The sequence below is a fragment of the Rhincodon typus genome, chromosome 21, assembly GCF_021869965.1.
Source record: "Rhincodon typus isolate 14 chromosome 21, sRhiTyp1.1, whole genome shotgun sequence".
NCBI classification, from domain to species: Eukaryota; Metazoa; Chordata; class Chondrichthyes; order Orectolobiformes; family Rhincodontidae; genus Rhincodon; species Rhincodon typus.
The window spans coordinates 37,550,541-37,566,391 of record NC_063352.1 but is presented as its reverse complement, the minus strand read 5'-3'; the positions used below and the strand labels follow the sequence as shown (position 1 = coordinate 37,566,391).

The 15,851-nt window shown below is 42.9% G+C and overlaps 1 protein-coding gene across 1 annotated transcript in view; it reads right to left on the bottom strand.

Annotated features, from left to right (window-relative positions):
• Positions 1-15,851, bottom strand: part of sdr42e2 (short chain dehydrogenase/reductase family 42E, member 2) — a 44,481-nt gene that overhangs the window by 16,089 nt on the left and 12,541 nt on the right. The window contains 5 exon segments of the mRNA XM_048609734.1: positions 2,436-2,501; positions 3,927-4,064; positions 10,016-10,090; positions 12,440-12,447; positions 15,732-15,807. Coding sequence (XP_048465691.1) covers positions 2,436-2,501; positions 3,927-4,064; positions 10,016-10,090; positions 12,440-12,447; positions 15,732-15,807 — 363 coding nt within the window.

Here is a 15,851-nt window from a genome sequence, read left to right as displayed (position 1 = left end):
AGATCTCTAAGGATGCTGCCAGGGTTGGAAGGTTTGAGCTATAGGGAGAGACTGAATAGACTGAGGCTATTTTCCCTGGAGCGTTGGAGACTGAGGGGTGACCTTATAGAAGTTTATAAAATCATGAGGGGCATGGGTAGGGTAAATAGTCAAGGTCTTTACTCCAGGGTGGGGGAGTCCAAAACTAGAGGGCATAGGCTTAAGGTGAGAGGGGAAAGATTTAAAATGGACCTAAGGGTTAATTTTTTCACACAGAGGGTGGTGCATATATGGAATGAGCTGCCAGAGGAAGTGATGGAGGCTGGTACAATTATAAGATGTAAAAGGCATCTGGATGGGTTTATGAATAGGACGGGTTTAGAGGGGTATGGGGCCAAGTGCAGCAAATGGGACTAAATTAATTTAGGATATCTGGTTGACATGGACGAATTGGACTGAAAGGTCTGTTTCCATGCTGTATGTCTCTATGACTCTATGATGGATAACTACCCTGGGCAGTGAGGTCAAAATTAAGTGAGTGAACGGTGGCCAGAGGTAAGTGCTACACTCCTTCTTTGTACTCCAGGTCAACCCCTGCTGCTTTTACATTGTCCTTAGGCCCCTCCTGTTTCTACACATCTGCACTCACCCTGGGTCCCGGCTCTTTCCACAGTCTGATCAGTTACAATCTGGGTACAAACCATTCCTTCTGCTGAACTTGATCAGAAGCTCTACATCTAAAAAAATTATCCATGCCTTTCCTCTTCTAGAATCTTCCTTCTAGATGATGTCTTCCTTCTAGAATCTTCAGCAGAGAAGGAAGACATCCAGCCTATGATGTCTTTGAAGGAGTTATTCAATTTAATCCCACATCTCAGCTTTCCCATACTTGCACATGTTCTCTTCAGCCACATTTTCGAATACTTTATGAAAATTCCTATGGAACCTGATTTCATTACTCTTTAAGTTCTGGATGTGAACAACGTTTGGCATTAAAAAAAAAATCATTTCAACTTTAGGTCTGTTAAGTTATCCTTAAATCTATGACATTTCATTACCAACTCTCTTGCCAAAGGAAACAGTTTCTCTCCACTTTCTTTCATTAGAATGTTTCATAATTGTGAATTCCTCTATAACGTTTCCCTTTAAACTTCTCTGTTCCAAGGAGAATAATTGAGCTTCTCCAATCCTCCATTTTACTCACAACCCTCATAAATGTAAAGTTACCATAGTCCCAGAGGACAACTCTCTCATTAGAGAGTGTTGACTGATAGTGGGTTAACTTGAGGGTCACATGCCTCAGGCAAGGGGCAAGGTTGAGAAGATTGGACCTTCATGGAGACCTCAACCAGTGTGGGAATTGTGTGTGCGTTGTTGTCATCACTGTGCCTTGCAAACCAGCTGTCTAGCCAACTGAGCTAACTGACCTTTCATCCCTGGTAGCATGCTGATAAATCTACTTTGTACCCTTCCAGTGTCTTTTCATCCTTCTGGTGCCCAAAACTATACACAATAATCCAACTAAAGCCTAACTAGTCATCTGTAAAGATGTGGGAGGATTTCCCTGATTTGTACCTAATGCCCCTATTTACAAAGTCAAGTATCCATATGATTTCTCAACAACCTTACTAACTTGCGCGGCCTTTTTTAAGGTAATTATGAACCTATACCCACGTCTCCCAACTCTTGCACCTCCCTTGAAAGAGGACCATTTATATTGTAGTGACTTTCCATATTGTTTTGAAATGCATCATTTCTGATTTTTTTTATGAGATGTAGATGATGCCAGCAAGGACAACATTTATTGCCCACCATCAAGCTGCCCCTTGAGAAGGTGGTGGTGATTCACATTCATGAACCATTGCCATCTATTTGGAAGTGAGTTCAAGGATTTTGTCTCAGTATTGGTGAAGAAACAATTATGTTGTTGAAACTCAGGATAGTGCATGACTTGGAGGGGAACCTCCAGGTGCTGGTGCTCACATGCATCGCATTGTAGAGGTCGTTGGTTTAAAAAGTGGCTGTCGAAGGAGGCTTGGTGAACTCCTCCAGCACATCTTGTCGACATTGGTGATTTGCTGTATGGATGAAGCTGACCCTTTAATGAAATACTGAATGAGTTCTGCACTGTCAGAGGTGCCATCCTACAGAAAAATGTCCAAACAGAGATGGATCCTATGATGTATCTTGAAAGCTAGCAGAGGGATTCTCCTGGTGTTTTGGCCAACCAATACATCAGAAGATAATTCTGATAAATTGGTCATTTATCTCATTGTTGTCTGTGGGATTTTGCTATGTAAAATGGCTGCCACATTCAATTACAGAGCAATAGCTGGTGAACTTCAAAATGACATTTGAAACATTTTGAGACTTTTAAAAAAAAAAGCTGTGACAGTTTATTATTTCTTACATTGACGATAGAATTAAAATTTTAAAGTTTTCTTTTAAACACCTACCAGTGGGGATAACCAGTCAAATACATTTACAGCCTCTCCGTCATTGATATAGTAAACTTGACCACTCTGTAAATGAGACAATAAATCTGGCTGCATTAAAACAAAAATGAGCTTTGAAACAGGTGAGTCACACGGCGAATTTATACCAACTGTGCCTAAACAGACCATCACAACAGATAAACTTAAAGTAAGACTTGTACTTACTTAAATAGCATCCTTCATCACCTCAGGCCATTTCAAAGTGCATTGCAGCCGATTAAATACTTTTTGAAGTGTAGTTACTATGGCAGTGTAGAAACACAGCAGCCAATTAATGCGCAGCACATTCCCACAATCAGCGATGTGGTAATGATCAGGTAATCTGATTTGGTAAGGTAAAGTAAAGGGTAAACATTGGCCATGAACACTTTAATAACTCTCATGCGCTTCTTCAAAGTAACACCCTAGGGTAAGTCATGTCCTTTGGAAGGCCACAAGGGCCTAGGTTTACTGCCTCATCTGAGAGACAGCATCTCTGACAATGCAGCGCTGCAGGGATGCAGCAGAAGTGTCTGTCTGGCATTTTGTGTTAATGTCCTGCACCCACAATCTTCTAACTCAGAGAACTAAGCCATGCCTGACACTGACTGTCAAATCCCAAAAGGAGAAACTATAAATAGAGTGACATTTTGGTGATTCCACCTCAAGATTTCTCCAATAGAAGAAAATGCTGGAAATACTCAGCTTGGCGACATCTGTGGAGAGAAAAAAGAGTTAGCATTTTACCAGAAAGGTCATGGACCTGAAGTATTTACTCTGTTTCTCTCTTCACAAATGCTGCCATACCTTCTGAGTATTTCCAGACTTTATTTCAGGTTTCCTGCATTTGGAGTATTTTGCCTTTGTTGAGTTGTCTTTAATTTCAGCCACCTCTCTGTCACACAAATGCTCTCAATTAGGGAGCCAGAAATACCAGAAAATTCATAGTCACAATGACAACCTCATTCAACCTCTGCAACATTGGTCCTCTCAGCTTACCTGCTGCCAAAACCTTGTGTGTTTTTTTTTGTATGCCCCCAGACCCAACTATTCCAATGCCCTACTGGCTGGCCTTCCATCTTCTAACCTTAGTAAACATAAGCTCATCCAAAACTCTGTCACTCTGTTAGTAATTTGCATCAAGACTCAAACATCCCCCACCTCTTGTGCTCACTGATCCACATTGGTGCTCAATCTGGTTGCTCCTTCAAACCATCTCCTTGACAAAAGGTTTTTTGATCATCTGTCCTAATATGTTGTTGCTTGCTATAAGTTTAGTCTGATTTATACTGCAGTGAAGCACCTTTGGGCATTTTAAAATGTTAAAGGTGCTATATAAAAATGTATGTCAGATCAATCAGTAAAATCAACAAACCTCAAGGACTGATACAACCCATAATTTCACAGGCTGTGGTGCACATTTCCAATGTTGGATCCCAGCACATCCCGTAGTGGTGCAGATATGCTACTTACTGCTGTGTGACCTTTAGCAGCTGTGAGTGCCTCCCCAGCGAGGATGTGAGCTTGCACCAGATTGTCAACATGGACCCATTTCATCTTGGCATCAGGATTTCCGAAGGTGAAACTGAACAGTCGTCTCTCAATGTTCACCTGCAGCCATCAAGGTACAGATTTAATACGGACAAGCATTCAACAGTAATCACCATTAACATTAAGTACTGAAGCTTTGCTCACATCGTATAGTGGCCTGCCTATTCCTAGCAATTCCCAAAATGTCACTAATCTGTACTTATGCTAGTTATGGCTCAGTAGCTGGCACATTTACATCTGAGTTAAAGGTTTATGGATTCAAGTCTCATTCTAGTGATTTGAGAGCATAGTGCAGGCTGACACTGTGAGTGCTGCACTGTTCAGGTAAGACATAATATCCGACACTGTCTCAGATAGTAAAATATTTTACAGTGCTATTTCAGAGTGATCCAGGATTATATTTCTCTTTCAATCAACATTACTCAAATAAATTATCTGATCTTTTATGTTGTTGCTGTGGAAACTTGCTCAGATTATGCCATATTTTGTACATTACAACAGGAAGGATATTTCAAAATAAGTATTTTGTTAAAAACTAAAAGAATTACGGATGCTGTAAATCAGAAACAAAAACAGAAGTTGCTGGAAAAGCTCAGCAGGTCTGGCAACATCTCTGTAGAAAAAATCAGAGTTAACATTTTGGGTCTGGTAGGTATTTTATTAGTTATAGAGCACTTTGGGACATCTTACATTAAAAATAGAAGCGGTATTTTTAAAAAAATTCTTACTTTGTACTTACTGATTTATAAAGTTCCACTGATTTCAGACAAAGTTGGATCTTGCAGCTGCCTCAATGAGCAGTTAGTATCTTGTTGAAGTGACTAAGTGATGAGATTTCTTACTAACAGATTGATTCCAATGTCATTGTGTGTGAAGCAATTTCTAATTGTAGCTTTTAGGACATCAGCCTCAAGTCTATTAAACAATCTGAATGTGTAATGTTGCCATGACAGTCGAAAATTATCCTGATGGCCAGATGAGATTCCTAGTGGAGACATGATTTTGGTGATATTTGTCCAAGCCATGCTGATTCACTGCTATAACCTCTGATAGTTTTACTTCAACATTGTCTCAATCCCTTTCTGTGTTTGCTGACCTAAATCTGCTCCCATCTGGTAATACCTCTCATCCTTCTTTTCAAATCTCTGTATGTCCTCATCCCTCACTATCTCTGTACCCTTTTCTATGCCCACAACTCTGGTACCTCTCCATTCCACCAATTCTGGCCTCTTAAAGCATCACAGGTTGTAACAGTTCCATTATTGGTGGACGTGTTTTCAGCTCCCTGAGCCATAATCTCTGAAATTCCCTTAACAAACCTTCCCGCTTCTCCCTCTCCTCTTTTAAGGCATTGCTTAAAATATACCCATTTTAGTCACCTATCCCAATATCTCTTTATCTGATCCTCTGTCAGGGTTGCCTGAGAACATTCCTGGGATGTTTTACTATGTTGTTACATAAAAACATAAGAACATGTTGTTTTAGGCTTGTAAAGAAACAAATCTTTCAAAGGAGTTCCATCAGCTTTCAGCCTTATCTGCTGAACAATAACTTTGATGTGGAGGTGCTGGTGATGGACTGGGGTGGATAAAGTCAGAGGTCACACAATACCAGGTTATAGTCCAACAGGTTAATTTGAAATCACAAGCTTTTGGAGTACTGCTCCTTTATTAGGTGACTTCTGTCACCATTGCACCTGACTATAACCTGGTGTTGTGTGACTTCTAACACTAGCTTTGTTCAGTCGCTAAAATGAAATGTCTGATAGAAAATTATACTGAAAGTCTAGGCAACCAAATATTCAATTTTGAAATTGACACCTTTATTCTCAGTTTCTTCTCTCTATACCCAGATGTTAACCTATCACCAAGTGTTTGTCCAGTACAATCAGGGTTTGATTTCACGAAGATTATTTCGGTCATTAAAAATTCAATAATCTCGCTTCCATAATCATTATCAAACCCAATTGCACAAAAGAGACAGCAGCCTTTGAAATATGCCTGGTGCTTTCATTTGCAATCAGGCAGGTTTGAGGAATAAGACAAATGAAACCTTTAAAGCAGGCAAATACAAAAATACAATCACCAGAGAATTTAATAATTAATATTAGCATTTTATCAACATGAAAACACCAGTTCAACGACAACTTGTATTTATATAGCACTTTGAATATAGTCAAAAGATCCCAAGGTACTTCACAGGAGCTTAATCAAACAAAATCATACAGCAATGTTTGATCAGATGACTTGATGGTAGGAGGCAGAGGCTGATGGTTGAAGGTTGTTTCTCGGACTGGAGGCCTGTGACTAGTGGTTTGCCACAGGGGTCAGTGCTGGGATCTGTGTTATTTGTTACTTATATAAAAGATTTGGATGTGAAGGTACAAGGCACGATTAGTAAGTTTGCGGATGATACAAAATTAGGAGGTTAGTTGATAGCGAAGAGGGTTATCAAAAATTACAGAGGGATCTTGATCAAATGTGGAAAGTGGGCTGAGGATTGGCAAATGCAATTCAATGCAGATAAGTGTGAGGTGTTGCACTTTGGAAAGTCAAACCAAGGTAGGACTTCTACAGTAAATGGTAAGGTCCTGAGGAGTGTTGTGGAATAGAGGGACCTAGGAGTACAAGTACATAGCTTGTTGAATGTGGCATCACCGGTGGACAGGGTGGTGAAGAAGGCATTTAGCATGCTGGCCTTCATCAGTCAAGGTATTGGGTATAGGAGTTGGGACATTATGGTACAGTTGCATGAGTCGATGGTGAGGCTGCATTTGGAGTATTGTATACAGTTTTGGTCACCCTGTTATGGGAAAGGCTTGGTTAAACTGGAAAGTGTGCAAATATTTATGAGGATGTTGCCAGGTCTAGTAGACCTGAGTCACAGGGAGAGGTTGGTCAGGATAGGACTTTATTCCTTAGAACATACGAGAATGAGGGGTTACCTTATTGAAATGTATAAAATTATGAGGGGCATAGATAGGATGACTGCATATAGTCTTTTTCCCAGGGATGGGGAATTGCAAACGAGAGGGCATAGGTTTAAGGTGAGAGGGGAAGATTGAAGAAGCACCTGAGGGGCAACTTCTTCACATAGAGAGTGGTGCGTATATGGAATGGGCTGCCAGAGAAAGTGGTCGAGGCAGGTACAATAGCAACATTTAAAAAACATTTGGATAGATACATGGATGGTAAGGGTTTAGAGGAATATGGACCAAATGCAGGCATTTGGAACTAGCTGAGTGGGCACCACGGTCAGCATGGACCAGTTTGGGCTGAACGGCCTGTTTCCATGCTGCGTTACTCTATGACTCTATGAATAAAAACCTCGTCAACAAGGTAGTTTTAAAGAAAGGATCTGCAACACTATAGTGTTTTCACAATCTCAGGACACCGCCCCTCAAATCTCATTATAGCCAACGAAGTCTGGTAACTGTTGTAATATTGGAGACATGGCTGCCAATTTGGACAAAGCAAGATCACACAAACAGTAATGCGATAATGACCAGATATGTTTCAGAGATATTGGTTGAAGGATAATCTAGATCAGGTCCATTCATATTTTGCATCTGTACTTATAAAGGCTATTGCTATTCACAGTTTGTATGCTATCTTCACATACAATTGATTTCCTTTGTGGAATAGTGGGAAGGACTAACAAGACCATAATTTCTGTGGCCAACAAGTCCTGTAGAAGGACTTCTGGTTCAGAAGCAGGTGTGCTATTTATTGTACCACAAGACGTCCTACTAACCCCAGGAAAACACTCCAATTAACATTAAGATGCTTGTTTCTAATGAAACTGGTGGAATACCTTTGACTGACACAGTTAGCACAGGAACTGTTACAGGTGGATTTTCTTCCATTTTCTTGCCATCAATCAGGGAATTTCAGTTGTGAACCTGATGAGTACTAAGAATAATATTTAGCCCTAACATGTCTCTTACAGCTGCTGAGCTTTTCAGGGGATTTTGAAATGCAGGGCAAGTTGATTCTACTGCAGAAGGGGTTTTGTTCTTGTTTAAAGTACAATCACTTCCCTTGTGGGACCTGCAGTGTTTGATCAGATCTTGCTCCCTCTCTCTCTCTCTCTCTCTCACACACACACACACACACACACACACACACAAACATGCTCACATACACACACGCACACACGCTCACATACATACACACATGCCCACATGCTTACATACACACATGCACACACGCACACAGACACACACGCATGCATACACATACACGCATGCTCACACACTCGCGTGCCCGCTCTCTCACACACACACACACACACACACACACACACACACACACACACACACACAAAACAACCCTCTATGATGCAGTTAATCATAATGTTTCGATTCCAGCTGTGGTGACTCTCAGGTTATACCACCCCCAGTTATCTCTCTCGCTAATGAGAGAGCAGCCCTATGGTATGGCAAGACTACGGTTACTTTACCTTGACCTCTGGCTTCAGGATTGGTCATTCAAGGATATACAAAGCTTTGCACAAGTCAATGAGACATTGACCAGATGGGCTGATGGGCTGAGGAGTGGCAGATGGAGTTTAATTTAGATAAATGTGAGGTGCTGCATTTTGGAAAGGCAAATCAGGGCAGGACTTATACACTCAATGGTAAGGTCCTGGGGAATGTTGCTGAACAGTAAGAACTTGGAATGCAGGTTGATTGTTCCTTGAAAGTGGATTCGCAGGTAGATTTTATAATGAAGAAGGCATTTGGTATGCTTGCCTTTATCGTTCAGTGCATTGAGTATAGGAGTTGGAAAGTCATGTTATGGCTGTATAGGACATTGGTTAGGCCACTATTGGAATATTGTGTTCAATTCTGGTCTCCCTGCTATAGGAAGGATGTTGTGAAACATGAAAAGGTTCAGAAAAGATTCACAAGGATGTTGCCAGGGTTGGAGGGTTTGAACTATAAGGAGAGGATGAATAGGTTGGGGCTATTTTTCCTGGAGTGTCAGAGGCTAAGGGGTGACCTTATAGAAGTTTATAAAATGATGAGGGGCATGGATAAGGTGAATAGTCAAGGTCTTTTCCCCAGGGTAGGGGAGTTCAAAACTAGAGGGCATAGGTTTAAGGTGAGAGGAGAAAGATCTAAAAGGGACCTAAGTGGCAACTTTTTCGCACAGAGGGTGGTGTGTGTATGGAATGAGCTGCCAGAGGAAGTGTTGGAGGCTGGTACAGTTACAACATTTAAAAGGCATCTGGATGGGTATATGAATAATAAAGATTTAGAGGGATACGGGGCCAAATGCTGGCAGATGGGACTAGATTAATTTAAGATATCTGGTCGGCACGGACGAGTTGGACCGAAGAGTCTGTTTCCATGCTGTACAACTCTATGACTCTATGACTCTAAGTCATCTCCATTTTAAGAGACTGACAACAATGATGGACAGGAAACGACCCTCTGTGACAAAGTTGTGTAACACAACATACATTCCCATTCCAGCGCAGCCACATGAGCTCCCACGAGAGACAGGAAATTAGACAGGTCAATGTGAGGGAAAAACTGAGGAATTCCTCTCTGATTCTCTTAGACAATCAGAAGCTAGCCAGCACAAGCCTCTGGCCCTGTTAGAGCTCTGCAGAGCCTGTTCCACACATGCCCAGAAGAACTTAGCAGATCAGTGGCCACAGGATCTGGTTGCAAAGGTCATAGGGCTATTGGGTCAGTATTGGCACAGAAGGAGAACATTTGTCGCATCAATTCCCATACTCCAAAGAAAGAAACATCTTCTGACAAATTAATCGTAATTTAGCCATATACACCTGCAAATTGTGACATTTAACCACCTGAAACTATTTAGTTGAAACAAGGTCACGTGATCCACTAAGTCACATGATGATGGAGAATGGTGTGACACAGTTCGTACACCGAGATGCCACAATGTAAATTCTATTCATCATTGAGACCTTTGCTAATCTTTATAAGTGCAGAAACTATTAGCTGATTTGGAAGGGGCTTGTGGCCCAATACTAACTGCAACCCGTGCCAAGTGCCTCTGTTCCCAAGGCCCATAGATGCCTGGGGGCCGGAGTACGCAAGTTCGAAACTTCTTTCCCCCATATGAAAAAAAGGATAAAAACATGTCTGAGATTACTTGGTACAACTTGTAAAGACCGAAAGAACTGCGGATGCTGTAAATCAGAAACACAAACAGAAGTTGCTGGAAAAGCTCAGGAGGTCTGGCACCATCTATGAAGAGAACTCAGAGTTAACGTTTCCGGTCCGGTGACCCTTCCTCAGAACTGATGGTAGCTGGGAAAATGTCGATTTTTATGCAGAAGATAGAGTCGGGGAGGGGTTCAGGAGTAATCGATTGGGGATAAAGCCCAAAGAGAGAGAGACGAACAGTTGGACAGCCAAAGGAGTTGACAATGATCTGGCTAGGAGGGTGAATAGCTGTTAATGGAGTCTGTTAGTGGCTAACAATAGGTAGTATGTAGTGGCAGACTATGTAACAATAAGGCCTAGTGTGTGGGGTAGGGGGCTAGGACATGGGACAGTTTAGGCCCTAAAATTATTGAACTCGATATTGAGTCCGGAACAGAAAATGAGGAGTTGTTCTTCCAGCTTGCATTGAGCTTCGCTGGAACACTGCAGCAAACCAGAGACAGAGATGTTGGCCAGGGAACAGGGTGGTGTGTTAAAGTGGCAGGCAACAGGTAGCTCAGGGTCTTTTTTGCAAGCAGAACGTAGATGTTCTGCAAAGCGGTCACCCAGTCTACTCTTCATTTCTCCAATGTAGAGGAGTCCACATTGTGAGCAGTGAATGCAGTAGACTAGATTGTGGGAAGTGCAGGTGAAGTGTTGCTTCACCTGGAAGGTATGTTTGGGCCCTTGGATAGTGGGGAGGAAGGAGGTAAATGGGTAGGTGCTACACCTTCAGCAGGTGCAGGGGAAGGTGCCTTGGGGCTGTGGTGTTGGGAGTGAAGGAAGAGTAAAGGGAATTGTCCCTGCAGAAGGCAGACAAGGGAAGGGAGGGGAATATGTGTCTGGTGGTGGCATCTCGCTGGAGGTGTTGGAAATGGCGGCTGATGATCTTCTGGATGGTGGGATGGTAGGTAAGGTAAAGGTGAACCCTATCACTGTTGTGGGAGGTCAGAGAGGGTGTGAGGGCAGAAGTGCGGGAGATGGGTCAGACCTGGTTGAGGGCCCTGTTGACAATGGTGCTGGGGAATCCTCAGTTGAGGAAGAAGGTGGACATTTCAAAGGCTCCCTTGTCGAAGTTGGCCTCATCGGAACATATGTGACAGAGATGGAGGAACTGAGAGAATGGAATGGAGTCTTTGCAGGAAGCAGGGTGTAAGGATGTATAGTCCAGGTAACTGTGGGAGTTGGTGGGTTTATAGTGGATATTAGTGGCCAGTCTATATACAGAAAAGGAAACAGAGATGTTGAGGAAGGGAAGGGAGGAATCAGAGGGAGACCAGGTCAAACAGATGTTGGGGTCGAAATTGGAAGCGAAATCGATTAACTTTTCCCATTCTGGACAAGAGAGGGAAGCAGCACTGAGAATATCATCAATAAATCAGAGAAAGAGTTGTGGGTGGGGACCGGAATAGGACTGGAAAAAGGAATGTTCCACATACCCTATGAAGAGACAGGCATAACAGGGGCCCATGCGGGGGAGTGATGGGGAGATCTACATTGTAGAGTGTCAGCTCTCAAATACATCCCCCTATCTTCCCCTGGACCATGACCTCACCATGACACATCAGGGCATTGTATCCACTACAGTCACTGACCTTATTTCATCTGGTGATCTCCCCCTCACTAACTCTAAGCTGATAGACCCCAGCCCCGCACAGCTTGCTTCTACCTCCTTCCAAAAATTCACAAACAGGACTGTCCAAGCAGACCCATTGTTTCTGCCTGCTCCTGCCCCACAGAACTCATCTCTTCCTACCTTAACTCCGTCTTCTCTCCCATGGTCCAATCCCTGCCTACGTACATCCATGATTCATCTGATGCTTTACGTCAGTTTCAGAATTTCCAGGTTGCATTCCCCAGCTGCCTCCTCTTTACCAAGGATGTGCAATCCCTTCACATGTCCATCACCCACCAGGACGGTCTCAGGGCTCTTTACTTCTTCCTGGAGCAAAGGCCTGAACCGTCCCCACCCACCACCACCCTCCTCCACTTGGCCAAGCTCGTCCTCACCCTAAACAACTTCTCTTTTAACTCCTCTTATTTTCTTCAGGTCAGAGGGATGGCCATGGGTACCCGCATGGGCCCCAGTTATACCTGTCTCTTCATGAGGTATGTAGAACATTCCTTGTTCCAGTCCTATTCCGGCCCTCACCCACAACTCTTTCTCCAATATATCGATGATATTATCAGTATTGCTTCCCTCTCTCATCTGGAATTGGAAGCATTAATCACTTTTGCTTCCAATTTCCACCCCACCCTCTCTTTCACCTGATCTATCTCTGACTCCTCCTTTCCCTTCCCCCATATCTCTGTTTTTATTTATGGGGATAGACTGGCCACTAATATCCACTATAAACCCATTGACTCCCACAGTTACCTGAACTATACATTCTTGCAGCCTGCTTCCTGTAAAGACTCCATTCCATTCTCCTAGTTCCTCCGTCGCGTATGTTGTGTTGAAGCCAACTTCGACAAGGGAGCCTCCAAAATGTCCATCTTCTTCCTCAACCAAGGATTCCCCAGCCCCATTGTTGACAGGGCCCTCAACTAGGTCCGACCCATCTCCCGCACTTCCACCTTCACCCCCTCTCTTCCCTCCCACAATAGTGATTGGGTTCCCCTTGTCCTTAACTACCATCCCACCAGCATCCACATCCAGAAGATCATCAGATGTCATTTTCGCCACCTCCAGCGAGATGCCACCACCAGACACGTATTCTCCTCCCCTCCCTTGTCCGCCCTCCACAGAGAACAGTCCCTCTGGGACACACTGGACCATTCTTCCTTCATTCCCAACATCCCCCCACAGCCCCATGTCACCTTTCCCTGCAACCGGCAAAGGTACAACACCTGCCCATTTACCTCCTCACTCCCCAGTACGCAAGGGCCCAAACATAGCTTTCAGATGAAACATAGCTTTTACCTGCACTTCACAGGTGAATCTAGTCTACTGCATTTGCTGCTCACAATGTGGTCTCCTCTACCTTGGGGAAACAAAGCATCGACTGGGTGACTGCTTTGTAGAACATCTACGTTCTACTCACAAAAAAGACCCTGAGCTTCCAGTTGCCTGTCACTTTAATGCACCACCCTGTTCTCTAGACAACATCTCTGTCTCTGGTTTGCTGCAGTGTTCCAGCGAAGCTCAACACAAGCTGGAAGAATAACTCCTCATTTTCCACTTGGGGACCCTGCAGCCCTCTGGACTGAATATTGAGTTCAATAATTTTAGGGCCTAAACTCTCCCATGTCCTAGCCCCCTACCCAACACACCAGGCCTTGTTATCACACAGTCTGCCATTACACACTACCTGTTGTTACCCACAACCAGTTTCCATTAACAGCTATTCACCCTCCTAGCCAGATTGTTATCCTCTCCTTTGTCTGTCTTGTTCTTGTCTCTCTTTGGGCTCCATTCTCGCCTATCATTTACTCCTGAACACCTCGCCCCACCCTATCTTCTGCAATATAAACCAAAATTTTCCTAGCTAGCATCATGAGGAAGGGTCACCAGACCCGAAACGTTAACTCTAATTTCACTTCACAGATGGTGCCAGATCTACTGAGCTTTTCCAGCAACTTCTGTTTTTGTTGTTGGTACAACTTGTTCCTGGTCTTGAAAGTCCTGTAGGTATTGTCAGATTGAAAAGTTGGTCTTCCAGCGTGGGATAATTTACATGTATGGAAATCCAGAAGCTAATTCGGCATCAGATATCACATTAAGGAAGAACACAAACCTCTTTAGAAGGAAATGATGAACAATGTGGATCTTTGAAGGGCTGCATACAGACTGGCTGTACGTTCACTCAGTGGGTATCACTCGTGCCTGTGACTCAGAAATTTGTAAGTTCAAGTCCCACTCTAAAACGTGAGCATTAAAAAACAATCTTGACTGAATCTTGCACTGTAGTACTGAGTGAGTGCTTCAATCTCAGAGCTGTGTCTTTGGAATGACGTCTAATTTTAAGGACAATAAAATTGGCCCACAGTGCCCTTGGGCTAGGAAGCAGGCATAAAAGGTAAATAAGTTTTCTTGTTCCTGATTGTTATGCATTGTGGGATAAAGATGGCTGTGGGGAGGCATGATAACATATCTGCAGCACATCACAGTCAAAAGAGCAACGTGAGCAAGACAGTGCATTGTCAGGAACTAGTCCAAACTGTGTTCCTTCTTCTTGCTGGGAGAGAAATTTCAAAAGGCACATTGGCAAACCTTACACATCCTGTCCATTAAAGATGTTGAAAGATTAATTGCCTGATGTTTAACTTCTGATTGCAGGCCTCATGTTCAGAGAATGTTTAATTCATCGCATCTGCTGCTAAATTTAAACTCTGTCACATGACATGTGATATAGAGTTGCAGTACCAGGTAAATTATCAATAATACTGAGCCAACAGTTAGATGGGGAGATTTAAATGTTACAAACATACAGATCTTCCACTGTTTAGTCCTCAAATGCTACCAAATTGTGATCAGACATCACATTTAGTAAAATACAGTGGAAAATTCAGAGTGACTAATGACATCACTGGATCAGTCAGGCTATGAGGTGGAGGCAGAACAGGACTTAAAGCAAACAACATCTATGTAAACAGAATCTTGAACTCATGACCAAAACTAGAGTTAGCGAAATCTCTCAGTGAAACAGGATTATTTTTTGAAAAAAATGCTGAGTAGAGGAAGGCAACTAAATGCAAATGTTGTGCAATCCTGGTTATTTGCACAGTACAGTCTCTGGGTGTAACTAACTGTGACTGGAATTTGTGGAATCACAACACTGAATGCCACTGGGCAGTATTTGAAGGAAAACAATGGAGTTCTTCCTGATATTCTGGGCAATAATCCAAGTGGTGAAACCCAATAGAGAAAGAACCTGATGATTTATTGTTCATGAGAGTTCAGGAAGGGCAGAATGGGTGATTGAAACTGGGCAGCTGAGGTGTTTAGGGAAATAAGAGGGATGACGTTAAGGAGAAGCTGAGGAGGCATCATAAACGGCATTGGAGTTTAGGAAGAGAATTCCATACAGCATAAGGGATGATAGGCAAAGTGGCGATGGAAGAAATAGACTAGACTTAGGGAGAGGAAGGTGTAAGTTGGACATTGGGAGGGTTCCAGCAGAACTGGACTGGAGGCCACATCCAACCAGGACAATGAATGCCCAATCATAATCAATGTTTCAAATAATAGCTGGCCTAAAAATGCTGTGATGAGTTATGGATAATATGTTCAAGGCATTGGGTTGATTAGAGATCTCTAGGTTTCCCCAGTTCCACCCTCTTGTGCATCTTCGATGACAATCATTAACTCCGTGTACAGTCATGCCTTCATCTGATTGGACTCCAAACTCTGATTTGTCTCCTTCAACCTCTCGCTCCTCCTCTAGAACATTTCAACTAAACTTTTGGTCATTGACCCCAATGTCTCCTTATGTGACCCCTGTCAAAAGATGGTTTGGTGTTCCTCCAGTGAAGTACCTTGGGAAATTTTATTACATGTAAAGCACTACATAAATGCAAGTTGTTGTTGTAGATACATGTACCTTTCAAAGACGCTCCGTTAGCTGCCAGCACCATCTGATCAGCAATAGCTTTGGTCTTCGAGTAATGATCAACATGCTAGGGTGAAAGGTACAACAGAAAATTATACAGAACATTCCGGC